Raw genomic sequence first — 18,609 nt, forward strand, 5'->3', positions numbered from 1 at the left:
AGGGAAAGCGTTTGGCATGGTCAGGGGCGTCCTTTTATTTTTACGAAGTAAACCACCTGGAACAGAGACGGACTTACAAAATGCTCCTTTACTATAATCTTACTCCTTTCATTTGGGAAAAAGACAGCTGCAAAATGACGATTTCTTTTAACTCTTATTACTCCTGAAACAACCTTCCTGCATAATGAGAATACATGAGTTTAATAATTTTCCCCAACTGTAGTGAAGAACACTGGGTGATCTGAGGAAGCACAAAATCTCAGCGTTGTGTTTGCGTGCAGCAATTGTCAGAGTTACAGTTTAAGGCCCACTAAAATGCTGAGCTTCTGTATTGTTGTTTGTTTGTGACTGTATGGATGGATTTAACACAGGTATCATGAGATAGAGTCCACATCATTTACATTGAGTTAAGATTTTACCTGAGCTGTCTCTCCTGGCTCATTCAGCCAAGGAGGGAATGCACAGAGCTTCTTCAGATCCTCTCAGGGCCCAGCCATGCCAGAGATAGGAGTAGGAATTGAATTCTAGGCTGCTTAAAACTTACCTAGCTCCTTTATGTCCTTGTGTTGTTCAGAGGAGTTTAGACTTGAATTACTAGTAGTTTGATATGGAATAAGTGCAGCTTATGTTCTTGTGCTTAATTTTTAATGCCTTCTTGGAAAAGTTTGGCATTCTCAAATGAGATACTTCCTTTAAGGTTGGCTTTTTGATTCTAACTGTGGTAATTTTGTACCTTTAAAATTTATAGCCACAGACTGCCTCTGGTACTGCTAAGCTATTTGAAATGATTAAACAAGTTCAGTAAGGAATAATACTGCTGTGCATCTTGCTGGTGGAATTTGTGGTTCTTTGAGAAACAGGAACATGAGCATCACTTAATCTCTCTTCCTTGCTTTCCTTCTTTTCCAAGAAGCTGATACAGTTGTCTCACTGCAGGCAGTGTTCTGTGATTGCCTTGGTTTGCAGTGGTGATGGGCTTGTGGATACCTACAGCTGTCAGCTCCTATTTCCTGAGTGTGATCAGGATGGGTTGGGTGTTCCTAGTTGGGCGACTTGTTCTTCTGCGGGGTTTGTGCAGTTAAGTACATTGGATGGGATGCAGCGTTCATTTTCTTGTTTTTACAGCAGGAAGGTGAAATGGAAGGTGAGGCAGTCGACGCTATCGTGGAGGAATCAGAAACTTTCATTAAGGGAAAAGAGAGGAAAACCTATCAAAGACGCCGTGAAGGTGGACAAGAGGATGATGCTTGTCATATACCCCCAAATCAAGCAGATGGAAGTGAAGTGGTGCAGGATGTCAGCAGTGGGGTGCAGATGGTGATGATGGATCAGCTGGATCCAACTCTGCTTCAAATGAAGACCGAAGTAATGGAAGGTGCAGTGCCTCAAGAAACTGAGGCTACTGTGGATGACACACAGATCATAACACTTCAGGTTGTTAATATGGAAGAGCAGCCTATAAACCTTGGTGAGCTTCAGCTGGTCCAAGTACCTGTACCAGTGACTGTACCTGTTGCCACCACATCTGTGGAAGAACTGCAGGGAGCTTATGAAAATGAGGTTTCCAAAGGAGGCCTGCAGGAGGGGGAGCCCATGATCTGTCACACCCTCCCTTTACCAGAAGGCTTCCAAGTTGTGAAAGTGGGTGCAAATGGTGAGGTGGAGACACTGGAACAAGGTGAACTTCAGCCACAGGAAGATCCCAATTGGCAAAAAGATCCAGACTATCAGCCACCAGCCAAAAAAACAAAGAAAAACAAAAAGAGTAAGCTTCGTTACACTGAGGAAGGCAAAGATGTGGATGTCTCTGTATATGACTTTGAAGAGGAGCAGCAAGAGGGTTTGTTGTCCGAGGTTAATGCAGAAAAGGTGGTTGGCAATATGAAGCCACCAAAACCAACAAAAATTAAAAAGAAAGGTAAGTTCCCCATCTGCAAACGGATTTTGAAATTGCTTTTGTTGTGGTGAATGCAGTGTGATTGTGGTGAATGAATGAATATGTGCAAGTGGGTGGAGAACAGACATGCCCAATGCTGCTTGCTCACAATGTAATAATGCTTGACTGCAGTGTTTCTTGGGCACACCTCCCTTCTCCTCTCTACAGGCTGACAGGGAGGTCATTTTCCACAAGTATGATACTGTGGCATTAATATTCTTATACAACTGTGATTGAAAAGATTGTTCTCTTTGCTGTGCTACACATGTAACAGTTCATGTGAATGTTTTATGTCAGGAGCCAATGGTATAATTAATTCGGTGGGCTTTTTGCTAACCAATTAGTGGGTAAGGTAGATGGATGCAAAATACAGCAATAAGTTTGTTTTTTGTTAAAACTGTAAGTTAAGGAACCCTTTTTAGAGTGCAGAAGGAACATTCAGTGCTGACATACCAGTGAAAATTGAAACTAAACCAGCCACAGTCGGTGCAGTTGGATTTAGTGGTGCATGGTGATTCCTTGCAGCCTACACCGCCAAGAATCTCTCCTCTTGTGTTACACAGTAGACCACAGTACTGTCAAAGACTAAAGATGATTTCCTTCATGACCAGGTGTAAAGAAGACATTCCAGTGCGAACTGTGCAGTTACACTTGTCCACGTCGTTCCAACCTGGACCGCCACATGAAAAGCCACACCGATGAAAGACCACACAAGTGCCATCTCTGTGGCAGGGCTTTCCGGACAGTCACATTGCTGAGGAACCACCTCAACACTCACACAGGTACCCTTGGTTTTGCATACCTTGTTTTTGTAGAATCTGCCCTGCTATCAGAACAAATAGATTGAAGATAGACCCTTCTTGTTTTCCTAATTCCTCTTATGGAACAAGCTAAAAAAGAGGAAACTGTGTAGTTGTTTTCTGTCTGGCCAGGTCAGGTGCAGAGTATATCCTGTTCACAGGTACAAAATTGATCCTGGGTTTGAGCTCAAGTTACCTGAAGCTACAGAAATGTTCTCTTTGCCTTGGGCGTTAGCGCTTGTGTTTTCAGCTTGTTGTGCCTTACTGCCAAAAAAGAGTGTAATTTGTAATCCCTCATTTTCTCTTCTTACTGAAGCTACGTCTAACTAGCTGGTTTTTAATGTGTAAACAAGAAAGCGGTACAAAAATAAAGGCATCTATTTCCTCACTGAAAGGATATTAATTCTCTAAGATCTTAAATCTATTAGTTAGTTATACAAAACGTCTGACTTTTGTGCATTCTGTTGCTCTAATTTAATATTTCAGAACATGAAAGCTGTGCTGCTAATTCACTTTAAAAACAAAAAATAAAAACATCCACAACCAGCGCTGTCTCATATCTTCTTTTGTCGCTGAATCTCTGTGTCACTGAGTTCCTGTTTTGCTGCACATCGTTAGGTACTCGCCCTCACAAGTGCCCAGACTGCGACATGGCCTTTGTGACCAGTGGAGAGTTGGTTCGGCATCGCCGCTACAAACACACCCACGAGAAACCATTCAAATGTTCCATGTGTGACTATGCCAGCGTGGAGGTATGGGACTTGTTACAGTGCTGAGTGCTTCCTTGTGCGCTTCAAAGCTTCTGTTACGAGCTCTGTTCTTAGGCATTTCCTCTTTGGCCATTTGGTTGAAAGGCTCTGGGCAAAAGAACTTGTAAATCAGGGCTGTTCTGGGAAGCAAATGGTGGGGTTTCCTCAGGGATTCAGAAAGCAGTTTGAGATCACTTACAGAAATTCTAGGTGATACCCATTTCCTGTTTGGAGAAAGTAGTTGTCATGGTTTCTTAAATGATTTGTTCTTTAAGTTGATTGCAGGAGTTGTAGTGTGCTTCATGTTAAAGGAGACAGACATTTCCTGCTGCAGTGGGATGTCCTTTCAGTCCACAGTGCCCTCCCATTTTAGAGACATGCATTCTGCGCATCATCTGTTTATGCCATGAAGGTGTCTGCAACTAAAGCTAATGGGCCTTTGTCTCAGTATTGGTGAAAAGCAATAGATGATAGCTTAACTTGCCTGAGCAGATCAGACATTCTTGAATGCCTTTCCTCTGTGCAGTATTGCTGGATATTATAGGACAGCTTTTATATTGTGAAAAGAAATTTGAGCCAGATGATGAGCAACATAATTTAAAAAAGTTGAGATATCTGCAGTGGAAGAAGGCTACAGTGGGAAAGCTTGAGTAGGGGCTTCAGGGTTTTTTTTTCCTGCCCACGCTGTGCCTGCAGTGCTGTCACTTCAGGTCCTGTGGTTTGAGTGCTGAATAAGTTATGTTGCAGAGGTTTTCATAGTATAAATTAGGAAAGAATAACCAAGTTGGTCCTTATGAAGTCATGCTGCTTTTTGTAGGCATAAGTTGGTGATTAAGCAGCGTGATCAGGCTGGAGTAGAAAATGCCATACCGTTGGGGTTCTTGCTTTAGCTGGGTTTGTACCTTCTAAATAAAAGCAGCAGAAGGAAAGAATTAAGCTTCCCCACACCACTTCCCTGTGTCTCTCCAGGGTATTTTAAAATTTAGGGTGTCTTCAGATGCTGAGACGGTCAATAACAGTAAGGTGAGCGCAGAGTCTAAATCAGGCCTTGCTGAGTGTGGGAACAAACATCAGCCAAGGCTGGGAGGTGAGGGAGAGTGGGCAGGAGCAAGTGGCTGCGTGCAATGGGAAAATGGCACTGAAACACGCTTGTTTGGTTTTGTGCCTGGGTAAATATAAACTGCCTTAAACTCTTGATTGGTTTCTTGTAATTTTGGCAATCTGGCTTGCTCATCTGTACTAACTTCAGCCTTGCTCTTGGCTTCCAGGTTAGCAAATTGAAACGCCACATCCGTTCGCACACCGGGGAGCGCCCGTTCCAGTGCAGCCTGTGCAGCTATGCCAGCAGAGACACCTACAAACTGAAGAGGCACATGAGGACCCACTCCGGTACTGAGGCCGTGTTCTCTTAGTGTCACAGTGCTGACACACAGCAAACAAATGCTATTGTGTAGTTTAGTATAAAACCTTTATAAAGCATGTAGCTGAAGAGAGTGCACCACGTTTTGTAAGCACTTGTAAATTTATAACCTGATTAAATTACTGCACTGAGAAATGAGCTTGGAGAATTCTGATTTCTAGTTTGACTGTGAGGTGGTAAAATGCAGGCACCTGTAGTATGAGCAGAAGAAACTTCTGTTTGCAGTATTCTGGTTGAAGAGTAGAGCCATTTGCAGTTTCACGCTTCAGTGCATTTTTAAAAGCATCTCATGCATGTTGGTTCATAAAGATGCTAATTTTTTCTTCAATATAAATAGGCTTGATTTTAGCACAGAATGTTACCGCAGTGCCAAATTAATCATATTGCTAAAATTGAAGGGGGGAAAGATGCCCTTTTATGTACACATGAACATTCAGAATTTCCACCCCAAAAAAATCTGATGTCACTTGCTCTCTTCTGGCCTGGATATAGGTCTTGCCTGCGTTTCTCAGAGTAAGAATAATTTAACTTCCTTAAGGATTGAACTTTAGTTTGTTTGTAGGAAGATGCTTATTGGAGCTACAACTTGCAGAGAAAGATGTTATTGAGCTCTTTGTGGAATTACAATTTCTGTTGTCTAGCTGCGTGTTTCAAGTTTCTGGGAGGTTGTTTGGGACTTCTTGGTGAGATTTCTCTTAAATAAAAGTCCTTGTTTTATTTTTTCCTTTTGTTCCTGAAGGAGAGAAGCCATATGAATGTTACATCTGCCATGCTCGCTTCACTCAGAGCGGTACCATGAAGATGCACATTTTGCAGAAGCACACAGAGAATGTGGCCAAATTCCACTGTCCTCACTGTGATACCGTTATAGCGAGAAAGAGTGACCTGGGTACGTGTCTCCCAACCGTGGCCATTGGCTGAAGGTGGTACAAAACTTCCCAGAATTAGAGTTCACATAACCCAACTGCTGTCTCTTAACCCAATACCTACTCTGGTAACTGCACAACATGAAGCACAGCTTCACATCTGGGGCTGGTGACACACACCTTTAGCTTACCATAGCTGCTGCACGTTAGAACAATTTTCAGTTTCTTCTCATTATTTGAATTTATTTTTTTCCAAGCATACAAGGTAAGTTACTGTTTGCCCGTAGATACAAGGCATTTATTGAACTTGGACTAAGATTTTGACAGCATAAGGATTGGGATCTGAAAAGCAAGATCACTTGGCTTAACCTCCTGCACATTGGAGGCCATTAAGTTTCATGCAGAGATATTTTCATCAAGTTAAAAGGTTTGAATTAGACTAAGTATTTAACTTTCCAAGATTTGGAGCTGTGTGCTCATAAAAGCCCTGAGTCCTTGCAGTAGGACATTCCTGATATAGAGAGCAGTACCCAGTGTGATTCCAGCAGGCAAGCTCTTAACGTTTCTAGAAGGTGACAAACAATATCGTGCCCACAGCAGCTGAAGGGAAGGAAAGAGCCACGATTTGGCAGAACTTTCTGTCTTTAAACAGAATTACCACCCAAGTAACGGGAATGCAGGCTCCCTTCCAGTGAAGGCAAGTGCTACAGTGAGAGGCAGTTTGAGAGGAAGGCAGTCAGTTGATGTCAGGGACAAACAAGCTGATGTACAACAGAGGAAAACTGATGTTAGCTATGAAGAATTTTTCTTCTAATAATGCTTTAATCTACCCTAAGCTATCTTGTGCAGCTGTGGTATGCTCTTAGTTGGAGGATTTTAAAGAAGTGACTAAAACCTCTGTTGGGGATTATCTGCTGGTATCCCTGTTGCCTTCTAGTCCTGTCACTCCGACTCCTAATCCTGCAGAAAATCCTGTTTCCCCCCACTGAATTACCTGGCTTTTAACTGTATCCAGGCAATTCAAGTTTTAAACATAGCAGTCCATGAGACACTTTAGTTTGACAATCATGTGTCATCAAATTCAAGTATTCTTAATCAGCACAGATTGCAACTAATAAATCTGGAGTCCTGTGGAAAATCTAACAGAGTTTTCTGCAAGCTCTTTCTGTCTGGAAATTGTTCTAGTTGGTTTTACCTTCAAATCCTTCAGCTTTTTAGTTGAATCCTAAATTAACTATTCCACTGTTTTGGCTGAGATTGAGAGGGAGGATCACTGAAGAGCCATGGGATCATCTTTCATGCTGGGAAAGCCACGGTGGTGAAAGCTTTTGATTCTTTTTCCTGTAGGCGTCCACTTGCGGAAGCAGCATTCCTACATTGAGCAGGGCAAGAAGTGTCGCTACTGTGATGCTGTGTTCCATGAGAGGTATGCCCTCATCCAGCATCAAAAGTCCCACAAGAACGAGAAGCGCTTCAAGTGTGACCAGTGTGATTATGCCTGCAGACAGGTGAGCTGGGGGCACAGGCACACCTTAGGAGTGTTAGGACAGCAGCTGAAAGTATGGGATAGAAATCTGAGCTGTTAGGTTTGACCGGCTGTCAAGATCAAATTAGCCATCTAAATTTTAGGACTGAATATGCCATCAATCAAGATGCTCTTGCATTGCTTTGGAATCATTCTTTTCCTGATATTAACCATAAAATTGTAGCCCCGTTTTAGCTGAAAATTCACTTTTCTGTGTCCGTTTACATGAATTTCCATTTCTCCTGTCCGTGCCAGGAGCGGCACATGGTCATGCACAAACGGACCCATACTGGAGAAAAGCCTTATGCCTGTAGCCATTGTGATAAAACCTTCCGCCAGAAGCAGCTCCTTGACATGCACTTCAAGAGATACCATGATCCCAACTTCGTCCCTGCTGCCTTTGTCTGCTCCAAGTGTGGCAAAACATTCACTCGCAGGGTAAGGGAATATCTTTGTACTGGGGATGGCTGGGGTGGAGGGAGGCTTTTTTAGCCAGGGGGAGGGAAATGTTTACCCAGAAGGAAAGATGGGTGAGGTACAAGGTGAAATATGAATCTTTTAATAGAGCCCTTCTCTCTGAGAGGAAAAGAGAGAAGAGATAATTCAGAATTGATACCAACACACGTTAGTGTTGATATAATGAGCAATGCAGAAATGCAACTTTATTCATAAGGTTAATGAATGTACACATTCACCCTAAAGAATCTTTATTTAAAACAAAAAGCAAAAGACATAGAAATGTGTTACCAGAAATGTGTTTGAAAATACAGAGCCAGAATGTCTGATCTTGAATTTAATGCATTTAATGTTTTAACTTTTCTTTTTTTTTTTTTAATCTTTCACTGAGTAGAACACAATGGCCAGACATGCTGATAACTGCTCTGGCCTAGATGGTGGGGAAGGAGAGAATGGAGGAGAGACAAAGAAAGGCAAACGTGGCCGAAAGAGAAAGATGCGTTCTAAGAAAGAAGATTCTTCTGATAGCGGTAAGAACAGCTCAGTACCTTCAGAGAATTACAGGTCTGTGATTCACTGTGTGTGTTAGCTGCTGGTTTGCCAGTTCTGCAGGTTTCTTCTGGCACTTGAAAGAGTCTTGTCTGGTTGGCAAACACAGAATATGTGATACGTGGCCAAGTACAGAGGGATGTACTGCCTGTGAGGGATAATACAGATCCTGCTGTCCCTGGCCTGTTCCAAGACAGTAGCTGAAAAACACTGTCTGACACTCCTTGTGTCAGCTGTGCCATTCCTGTCCTGCCTGTGTGGGAAACTCTGGTAATTTTTTTTTTTTCAGAGTCCCAGAAGAGGCTGTGTGGTTCTGTGGCACATTGCTATGAAATGTTATTTGATCCTTCTTCACCATTACTGGGTCGTATGTCCAGACAGCTCCACCACTGAATAGTTTGACTGCTTCAGTGGAGGAAGGCTGGCATCATCCAAGGGAATGGTGGAGATTAATACTATAAATGAAGGAAAAACTCAGTCCTAGTCCTGTCTCCTGGTAGAGGAAAAATTTCATCATGTCACCAACAGGAGGAACCAAGTTGAATCTCAAGACCAACCAGTTCAAAGTTGATTTTGCAAAAGGAGTGTTGCTGATCAGTCTTTTATCTCGAGTGCTTTATGTAATTAATTAAGGGGTGTAGGTTGGGAGAACAGGGATATTGCCGGCTAGACAATGCGTATCTGAACATCTCACGTGGCAAACAAGTTTTAGGATGAGTATGACCAAATGATTTGCACACCTTGATTCAAAAACTATAGAAATTGATGCTTAAACTCATACTTGTATAGATATTTGGAAAAATGTATTTGGTGAATTAACTAATTGTGCATTTAAAACATGAAAAGGTAATGGAGGCAGGGTAAAATAACTGATGGGCGGTAATTCAAGAGTGGTATTCTGGAGTATCGCATTCTTAGTATCTGATTTGTAATCTTCCTGGGAGTTCAGCCTGTTCTGAAAACTCAGATTTTATTTACTTGGTTTGGTCTGGATTTAAAGCAGTTTTTTGTGGAGGAAGCTGGTCAAAGGTCAGGCTTGTTAATGAGCTGATGGTATGCAGTGAATGATGACCCAGCTCTGTGCTGAGGGAATCCCTTCAGCCTCGGTGAAAGTGGCAAGTATGGGTTGACCTCAGGAGTCATTTGACAGATAGGAAGAATTGACCAGTGAGAGCTGAGTAGCTGTAAGAAAGATGTGCTAATCACCTGCTTGAGGAATTGCATTATTTGCTGTTTTGTTTATTTGGTGATCTGCTGTTTCCTGAGGTTTGGCAACTACTAAATACCTAAAAATTAAGAGCAAAGCTGGGATGAAATAGACCTATTTGTGTTAATTTGAGGGGGGGAGAAGGGAAAGACCAAATAGTGAACGACAGTTTTGTCTCCAGGCTGCCCGACTTTAGACGGAATGTTAATTGATAGTTGAGAGGAGATTGTAAGGAACCTCTAAAAAGGTGGGACCGGAGAAATCCAGTAGATAAATTCCTCATGGGGAGAATCCCTTGAGTGACTGTAAAATCATGCAGCATCTACATGCCTCAATGTGCATTGGGGTTTCTCCCTTTAGTCAGATAAAAGGAAGTATCCTTGTGGTCCCTGTGTTCTTGAGTGAAGCGACTCCTCTAGTGAACAGCCATACACTTTTAAGAGCAATCATTTTGCTCTCCAAACTGTATTGCCCTCTTTGACATCTCTCACAGCTTTTTGTCTGCTCTGGTTTTGCCCAGAGCATTCTGAAGGTGTCGATGGTCCTCACCTGTTAACTCTAAAGACTGTTGTGAAGAATAAAGAGAGCTTGAGGGGTAGGAGACTGGATGCCTCTTGGGGTTCTTGTGTTTCACAGAGATCCTGGAATGGCTGCTACAGCAATTTACATGGGATGTACCTCTTTTATCCTCTTGCCCCTCTATTTCTCCCACACTTCTTGAAATCACCTCATGCCCTCCCCTAAATCTTGTAAATAGTCCTGTGTCATCCAAAATGGCCTTCTTCCTGCATCTCACCGTGTCCCAACCAGGAGCTCCCCAACACCCCATAATATTCTAAGGTGATCTCAAGAGCTGCTTCCCATGACTCAGTGGGATGGGTTTCACACCTGGTGGCCCTCCTGCGAGTTTCCTGGACAAGAAGTTTGTTCCTCAGAAGCTGTGAATTTGTGTTCCCTCCTTCCATTGTGCGTTGCTGTGCTCCTCTGTGTTGTGCAGGTGGGGCTTGGATGGCTTTGGGAGCAGCCCAGCCAGAGGATTATTTGGTTTCCCTTAGGCTGTTGTCTCTGAGCTCCTTTGTTCGTGTGCAGAGTAGCTTTTGCCACATAATCTAACATAATTAAATTGCCTTTTGCTTTCTAAAGGACGGCTTGTTCCCTCTAAGTGAGGGTAACAGAGTAACAATCTGTGGCAGTAGTTTCTGAGCAAAAGGCCTGACTCGCCTTCTTTCTCTGCAGGGCTGACTCCTCTAAATCCATCCCTTTTGGATGGGATTTGATGGTGCTTCTCTGCAGATGGATGTGTTTTATTCTTGTTTAAATGGAAGATTTATCTGACATCCTTTCTTACAGAGGAAAATGCTGAACCAGATTTGGATGATAATGAAGATGAGGAGGAGACAGCAGTAGAAATTGAGGCTGAACCAGAAGTTGAGCAAGAGGCTCCTGCACCACCTCCCAGTAAGAAAAGAAGAGGAAGACCACCAGGCAAAGCGGCCGCGCAACCAAAACAATCCCAGCGTAAGTCACTAATTGAAGCTTACCTTACCCTGCTTGCTTGAGCACCTTTTTCCTTGGATTTGGCAGTTCTTGTAGATGTGATCCCTTCAAATGAGATTATTTTAAAAGAAGGCAACTGTAGTTGTCTCTGTGTTTATAAGAACTCACATTGAAATTTGTTGCGAGGGTTTCCTGGTCGTGAGGGAACATGGCCGCTTCAGGCCATGCTAAAAAAGAAAGGGATGTTATTTCTTGTTTAGTATTGTTTCATTTCATAGTTGTGCAAACTGCTCGCTTCTTTTTGTACCAGTTATGGTGTCTCTGCTGACACGCAGTCCTTTGGAAAACAGCTGTCAGTACAAACACAGAGGTGTTCTTACCTGGCTAGCTTTTGCAGGTGTTGCCACAAACGAACTTGCTTCAGGCTGTTTGTTTTGAGCAAGAACCGGTGCAGGTGTTGTTTTAACTCCGCAGGGATGTCATTAAGAGTAGACGTTGTAACTGTGCAAAGTCGAGGTAAATAAATTTCAGGCTCAAAGCAGGACAGGAAATGAGGTTCTTTAAGGAGGTGGTGGTTTCCTCAGTGTCCCGGCTGTCTGTTCAGTGCTACAAAGTGTGGCCAGTTTTTTCCCTGGAATTATTCTGTGGAAACTTTTAATGCTGAATTTGTCATCACTAAATTCCCCTGAAGTTTAAGTTTGCCTTAGGCCCGTATATTGATACGGGTTTTGGTTTCGTTCATTATTCTACAAAATCCATTGTTTGAAAAATGTTTTAGTGTGAAAATGCACACTGAAACTGTTGTCCTGGGAGCCCATCTTCATAAAGGGACAAGAAAATAGATGCTTAATGCTTGGGTGAGTGAGGTGGGGTGAATTGCTCCCCCGTTATGTGGCAGTGCTTGCTGTGGGCCTCACCTTCCCTTGCCATGGAATAATCTTAAGGATCTACCTAAGAGCTGCTTGAGGCATGCAGCCTGGCTCTGGAGCCAGTAAAATAATCTGGGTTTTTCCCCACCTCCTCTTTTGTTTTTGTCCTTCCAGCTGCAGCAATCATTCAGGTTGAAGACCAGAACACTGGTGAAATTGAAAATATTATAGTTGAAGTGAAGAAAGAGCCTGATGCAGAAACAGCAGAGGAAGAGGAGGAAGCTCAGCCTGCTGTAGTGGAAGCTCCCAATGGAGACCTCACCCCTGAGATGATTCTCAGCATGATGGACCGGTGATGGAGGAAGACCACGTTGGCTGACTGAACTGGCCTGGGCTGTGTTTAAGCGGCTCAAATCTATTTTTTTCCTTTAATCTTTTTTCTTGGCTTTGGGAAATGCATCATTTTAGACCATTTACCAAACATACTGGGAAATAAAACGATGTTAGAATGTGATTTAACTAGAACTTGCTGTTTTATGTTAGCATTACAGGATCATGGAACATTAGGAAATATTTTGGAGTCCTTGAGGGTTTCCTCTGAGATGCTTGATTTAGTTTTGCTCTGAACTGCATTGTAAAGCTGGTCCAAGGGCCGTGTTTACGTGCACCAAGTTTTAATATACAAAAGTGGAAGCCTTGACTAGAGTATGTGGAAAACCACTCCGGACTTGCCCTTCCAGTTCCCAGAGTCCTTGAGCCTCTTCTCTCAGTAGTGTTTTTAACTGTAAATGCAGACTTGGGAGGGTTCTAGATTTTTGAAATGTTATTTTGGTTGGTTTCTTTGTTTTTTTGTTTTTTGTTTTTGCTTTCTCCCACTGAGTAGCTCTGGTTCTCCAAGTCAGCTGCACATGGTAGTTTTGGCATGCTCCAACTGGTTTCTGTCCTTAATATGCTTTGCTTTCTGCAAAGCATTTCTGTAATGGTCAAGCTTGTAAATAACTTTTTTTTTTTTTACATTTTAATCTTTTTCCATTAATTAAGAGGTATGCAAAAATGCAGTTTAAAGAAACCCCAGTATTCTAATTCCTTTCAAACTAAGTGACAAGAGAATTGATAGAGTGTAAATGTTGGAAAAGCTGTTGATAAGGTAGAGAAAAGATGTACCCAGACTATTGCTTGCAGAATGAGAGAAACTCACCTGTGAAATCTGGTTTTGAAGCACAAAAAAAAAATAATTGTATTTTATAGAATCTTAGACTGGCTTGGGTTAGAAGGCACAGACCATCTAGTTCTACCCCCTGCCGTGGGCAGGGACACCTTTCAGTAGACCAGCTTCCTCTGAGCTCTGTCCAACCTGGCCTTGAACACTTACAGGGATGAGGCAGCAACCGTTTCTCTGGACAACCTGTGCCAGGCCCTCACCACCCTCACAAGGAAGAATTTCTTCCGAATAGCCCATCTAACCCTGCCCTCTGTCAGTTTAAAGCCATTCCCTGTTGTCCTGTCTCTCCATTCCCTTGCCAAAAGTCCCTCTGCAGCACTCTTGTAGGCTGCCCGCAGGTTCTCAAACGTCACAGTTAGGTCATCCCAAAACCTTCTCTTCTCCAGGCTGAGTATCTCCAGCTCTCTGTCTTTCCTCATAGGAATGGTGCTCCATCCCTCAAATCGTGTTTGTGGCCTCCTCTGGACTCGCTCCGACAGTTTGATGTCCTTGTCCTAGGGATCCCAGAGCTGGATGCAGCACTGCAGGTGGGGTCTCACCTGAGTGGAGCAGAGGGGCAGAATTCTCCCCTTCCTGCTGCCTTTGTATGCAGCCCAGCACACACAGCTGGGGCGTATCCAGTCTCCCTCACCAGCTCCCCAAGTCCTTCTCCCCAGGGCTGCACTGGATCTGTTCATTCTCAGCCTGGACTGACCCCAAGGGTTGTCCCAACCCAGGTGCCCCACCTTGCACTGGGTCTTGTTAAGCCTCCTGAGATTCCCATGGGCCACTTCTTGAGCTTGTCCAGGTGTGGCCCTGGATGGCCCTGTCCTTCACGTGTGTCACTGCACCCTAAGCTTGGTGTCACCAAACCCGCTGAGGGTGCGCTCAATCCCTTCATCTGTGCCGTTAATTGTGATGCTAAATGACACTGGTCCCAGTATGGACCCCGAGGGCATCGGTCACTGCTGTCCATCTGGAGTCTGAGCCGTTGACCACTGCCCTCTGGATGTGACCATCCCACCAATTTGAAACGTATAATTAACTTTTTTGAGTTGTAATTTCACAAATACATTTTCTTTGCTCTATCTTGTAGTTGTATTTTGTGTTTATGAATCCTATGTTAAGACAGAAGTGGTGACTTATAAGTGGGTCACTGCAGCCCTCAACCTGGGCCAGGAAATTTTATTAATAGGTCAGTAATTCTACAATTTTTGAATCTCTGATAAAAGACAAAAAAAGGAATAATGTGAAATACAAATGATGCCTGTATATGAAAATGTCACATGTTAAAATATGTAAGCTTTTTATAGAGCCTCAGTCTTGCTGATTTCAAACAAATTTTTCTTCTATGTATCGCTTTTAAGAGAGCTATCAGTTTAGCTATCAGACTCTAGGTTGATGCATTTTTGTACTTAGCTGTACTGTGTGATATTTTTCATTATTTTAGGAAGCCAACATGGGAAAAAAAAAATACTGTTATAAAATATGTAATGGGGTTTGAAAGCTGGGAAGGAGAATATACTGCTGTACAGCTAATAAATAATAACGGATTAACACGTGTGCTCACTGGCTGCTTTCTTTGTGTACATCAATGGTGCGACCTGGCAGCCATCTCCAGATGGAAAAACTGCTCTTCCCAGAAGGATGCTGTCAACAGGGACCAGCTCCTTTCTCGCTGCAGGTGTTCCCTCTGCCCCATGCCAAATGCAAGGTACCTGTCCATGACCTTAAATCAGGGTATGCTGCCCTCTGTGTAGGGGAGGGAGGATGTAAAATGCAAATGCTGGTGTTAACAGCTTGAGCTTGGGGTAACATGGGAGTAGTTGTTACTTCTGTTTGTTTTGACTGTGATTTTAAATGGTTGTAGCTGATGGTTTTGTTAACAGGAATGTTGTTTCCGTTTCATTCTGAAAAACGGGGCTGGTACTTGGGTGGAGTTTCTGTGGTGTGTTTTTTTAGTTACCTATGACAGCAGCATAGGGTGCCAGCTGTGGGCAGTCTGCAGGTTCGGGATAGTCCTACTGCTCCTACAGGAGTCACTGCAAATGACGCTGCTTAACTGTAACCAGGCACAAGGGTTGCTAGTTCTGGTTTTCTCTAGGTGTTTGGTGACTTGCTATCCCTGGTCTTGAGAGGTGGTCCTTCTGTGACTTGCCAAGGAAAGCCTGTCTGGCGGTGGAAGCCTGGGATCCTGAGCTGGTGGGAGCAGCAGGTGGGAGAGGCTGTGTAAGGGCTGCTTCGGTGAGAATTCAGGTCTGGCTGAGAAATGGGTAGATGTTCAAGTGCTTTCCCAGCTGGGCAAGGAGCTTGTGTACTCAGAAGCCAAAGATGTTTCACTCTGAGGCAGTGCTGAGGTGGTTTTACATAAGCCTGGAGCTATGGAGACTTGGTGGTGAGTGGGAAAACCAGAGGTGTCCTTGAGATCTGTAAGGAGAACCACCACCATCTCCTAAACCCTGTGGCTCAACCCAGTGCTGACCAGTGGGGTGTGAAGGATGGTGCAGTGGCTTTGTTTGAGGTGGAGGCCCAAGGAGGTGCCACACACGCTCCAGCAGAGACCGCCCTTGGTCTGTGTGAGTTCCATGTGCAGCAGCTCGCTCTGTTGTACCCGGGCCTGGGTGACACCAAGCCAGGTGCTGCAGCTCTCCTGGAATTGGGAAGAGCTGGGGGAGGTGGCTGTGTGTAAACAGCTTAGTGGGAGTCTGAATGGAACAGAGCCTGAGAGGTGTATTTGTCCAAAGACCACAGGCGTGGTTGGTCCTGAGTGACCTCTGTAGTGTTCATCTGAGGAAACACCACTCCATGAGGGGTTGTGGGCTGTCACCATGTGCTGACCTCATGCTCTGTCCTTTAAGCCCTACGGCCTGTTCCTGAGGTGGCACTGCCGGTGGCTTGGCCAGTCAGGGCCCAGGTGAGCACTGCCACCCCAGGAGTCCATGACTGAGAGCTCAGCCGGGGAATGGGCGGCTCTGGGGAGGAGAAGGGCACAGCCTCACCTTTAGCTGAGCCTGGCCGGCCCCTCCCACCAGACACAGGCACTGGCAGTCCAAGAGGTTGTGAGACATGCAACGTCCAGTCTCTGACAGGTGCCTGCCACTGGTACCATTACCCTGCTGTGGTGCTCTTGCAATTGCCTCTTCCAGTGCCGGTGTCCCTGGAGCTGTAGGCTCCACAGCTCTCTGAAGCCTCAGCCTAAGGTACAGAGCAGCTTGCTGCTAGGGATGAGGTTCCTGTAGCGGGGTCCAGATCAGAAAGCTGGAGGTGCAGCAATGTTGGGGCTTTTCCATGATGGCCTTGACAGGCTTTTTGCAGCGCCAGTGTTTCTGGAGCTCTAGGCTCTTTGGCTCTCTCAATCCTAACCCTAGCCCTTAACCCAGATCTGAGGAGCAATTTCTGACCAAATTTTTTATTGTGATCTGATTCTAGAACTTCCTTCATATACCCCAGTAGAGGTTTAGTGAGAATGGAAGCTGTCACCCTGTGGCCATCCTCCTTTGTTCCCCAGCTTGGCGTGTCACCTTGCGATCTGCTCAGCGACCTGGTTTCTCTGTGCTTGCTCAGTCAATGTTATACAGACTGGGTTTTATTTGATTATTTGATTTGAGCCTCTTGCAGGTTTCTGGTTTGCCCTCGGAGGAGCTATTCTGGAGAGATGCAGAGCAATATCCCAGCTTGCCTCCGAGGACACGCATCCAAGGACAGCATCCAAAGCCTGACTATGGACAGAACAATTCTGCTCAACCCAAGAGCTGTTATCAGCGCTGGAAAAGCTGGCCCTTGGGCTCTGAGTGGAAAGCCAGGGCTGGGGTGGATCCAAGGAGCATCACTGCCTCTGCCAGTGGCTTGGCCTGGATGCCATCCCTGGTGCTTGGGCTGCTGTTCTCTGCTGGACACAGAAGTGTGTTGCTCCGGGCATCCTGATGTGCCTGGGCTTGCACAGAGGCAGGGAACACTTGTGCACATGGATGTCTGAACCACTTCCGGAGTACATGTCCTGCTGCATTGGTGCTCAGAATGTTCCAGCATGTAGGAACCGGTATTTTGGGGGAATGAGCTTTGGATGCAGCTTGCCTGGAGCTCCTCTGTGCTTCTAGTCTTCCAGAGAAGCCATTCTGAGGTGTGAGAGGGGACAGCTGCTCCCTCTGTGTTCTGAATATCCTTGCATGACAAAGCTGGGAGGTGGTGCCCTTTTGAGAAGGTCAGATACCAATAGCCTGGCCTCCTCTCATCCTGGAAAAAACGTGGATCCAGCCAGGACTGCTGCTGGTGGCTGCTGACTCCACTGGGTGGTGAAAACCCTGTGCCATTCATCCTCCTGGTGCTCATCCATCCGCTGACGTGGCTCAGGAGGCTGGAGGAGGTGCCTTGACAGATTGGTCCTTGCCCTGAGCCACGTTCTCCCCAGTCACCTCCTTGAAAAGAGCTTTGTGCTGTGGTTGGGCTCTGTGAAGACGCCGTCCCTGCAGGGAGAGATTTCCTGCCTTCGCCTTTACGCAGAGGGTGGTTTCAGAAGCACGGTGGCCCCGAGTGCGTGTGGCAGGAGGGCAAAGTCACCCATCGCTTCCAGGGACCACCTTCTCCCAAGTCATTCAACCTCTGGGAAATCTCAGTGATCTCCTGGTTGGCAGATTGGAGCCTGGAGCTTGGAAGTTTGTCAGAAAGGGGCAAATTCAGGAGAAGGCAGCAGCTGTCCCCTCCATCCCAGTGGATGCTGGCCACAGGGACCCAGGCTGCTGGCTGAGAGCAGCTCTGCCTCTCCCTCAGCACCTTCCCTGAGACTCCAAGCTGAGCCAACAGTGGGAAATCCTGAATCCAAGGAGGCTGTGCAGCATGACATGGGATACAAGATCTCTTCCTGGTCCACCACCTTCCTGCATGAGTGGAGTGGTTGATGTGCTCAGTCCTGTTGCTCCAAAGAGGTCACCTGGCATCTGCCACTTGTCCTTGCTTTGGGACAGCAGTTTTGTCACTTTGGCAGAACACCTGGGGCATTTCCGTTCTGGAAAAGCCCTTCCTTCAGCATCCTGCCGTGGGCACCGGCATCCATCCTGCAGCATCCTGCCCGCAGTGGGCACCAACACCCATCTCCATTAGCTCCCACCGCAGATTCCCAGTGCAAGGTGATGAGCTGGGCTGACTGCCCAGCACTGGGAAGGGTAGACGTGCCCATAGCCCACTCACCGGCCATCTTCAGGCAGAAATATGTCCCCATGAAAGCACCTCGGGAGGCAGGGAGAGGTCATGGATCCTCAACCCTGGAAGGCTGCAACTTTGGGGAGATGCTTCGTGCCGGGAGCGGTGTCCTGCTCGCTGAGGGGAAGCCACACGGGAGAAGAACGGTGCCGGGTAGCGACGCCCTCTCCTCCCGGTGGGCCGTGGGCACCGTCGCTTTCATTTCGCTTCTCTTGCTCAGGCGGTAAATCTCGCCTGACGGGGCAGGAAGAGGCACCGGGAGGGGGAGGAGGCACCGAGGCGGCGGCGCTGCCGGTCGGTAACCTCAGCGCTTCCTCCCGGCAGGGCGCCCAGGGATG

General features: G+C 45.7%; 1 protein-coding gene across 6 annotated transcripts in view; it reads left to right on the forward strand.

Annotated features, from left to right (window-relative positions):
- The window catches only part of CTCF (CCCTC-binding factor), a 34,833-nt gene extending 20,201 nt beyond the window's left edge, over positions 1-14,632 (forward strand). For 4 of the 6 annotated variants that reach the window (XM_040075614.2, XM_040075611.1, XM_040075610.2 and 1 more), the window contains 10 exons: positions 1,126-1,918; positions 2,548-2,718; positions 3,355-3,488; positions 4,754-4,874; positions 5,645-5,794; positions 7,119-7,279; positions 7,552-7,734; positions 8,147-8,282; positions 10,859-11,026; positions 12,049-14,632. In XM_040075614.2, coding sequence (XP_039931548.1) covers positions 1,138-1,918; positions 2,548-2,718; positions 3,355-3,488; positions 4,754-4,874; positions 5,645-5,794; positions 7,119-7,279; positions 7,552-7,734; positions 8,147-8,282; positions 10,859-11,026; positions 12,049-12,230 — 2,187 coding nt within the window. In that variant the 5' untranslated portion in view covers positions 1,126-1,137 and the 3' untranslated portion in view covers positions 12,231-14,632. The remainder of the gene's footprint in view (positions 1-1,125; positions 1,919-2,547; positions 2,719-3,354; positions 3,489-4,753; positions 4,875-5,644; positions 5,795-7,118; positions 7,280-7,551; positions 7,735-8,146; positions 8,283-10,858; positions 11,027-12,048) is intronic. The other 2 variants (XM_040075615.1, XM_040075612.2) reach the window with 1 other exon arrangement.
- The last annotated feature ends 3,977 nt before the right edge of the window (positions 14,633-18,609 follow it).

Source organism: Hirundo rustica, chromosome 11 (assembly GCF_015227805.2).
Source record: "Hirundo rustica isolate bHirRus1 chromosome 11, bHirRus1.pri.v3, whole genome shotgun sequence".
In the NCBI taxonomy this organism is placed as follows: Eukaryota; Metazoa; Chordata; class Aves; order Passeriformes; family Hirundinidae; genus Hirundo; species Hirundo rustica.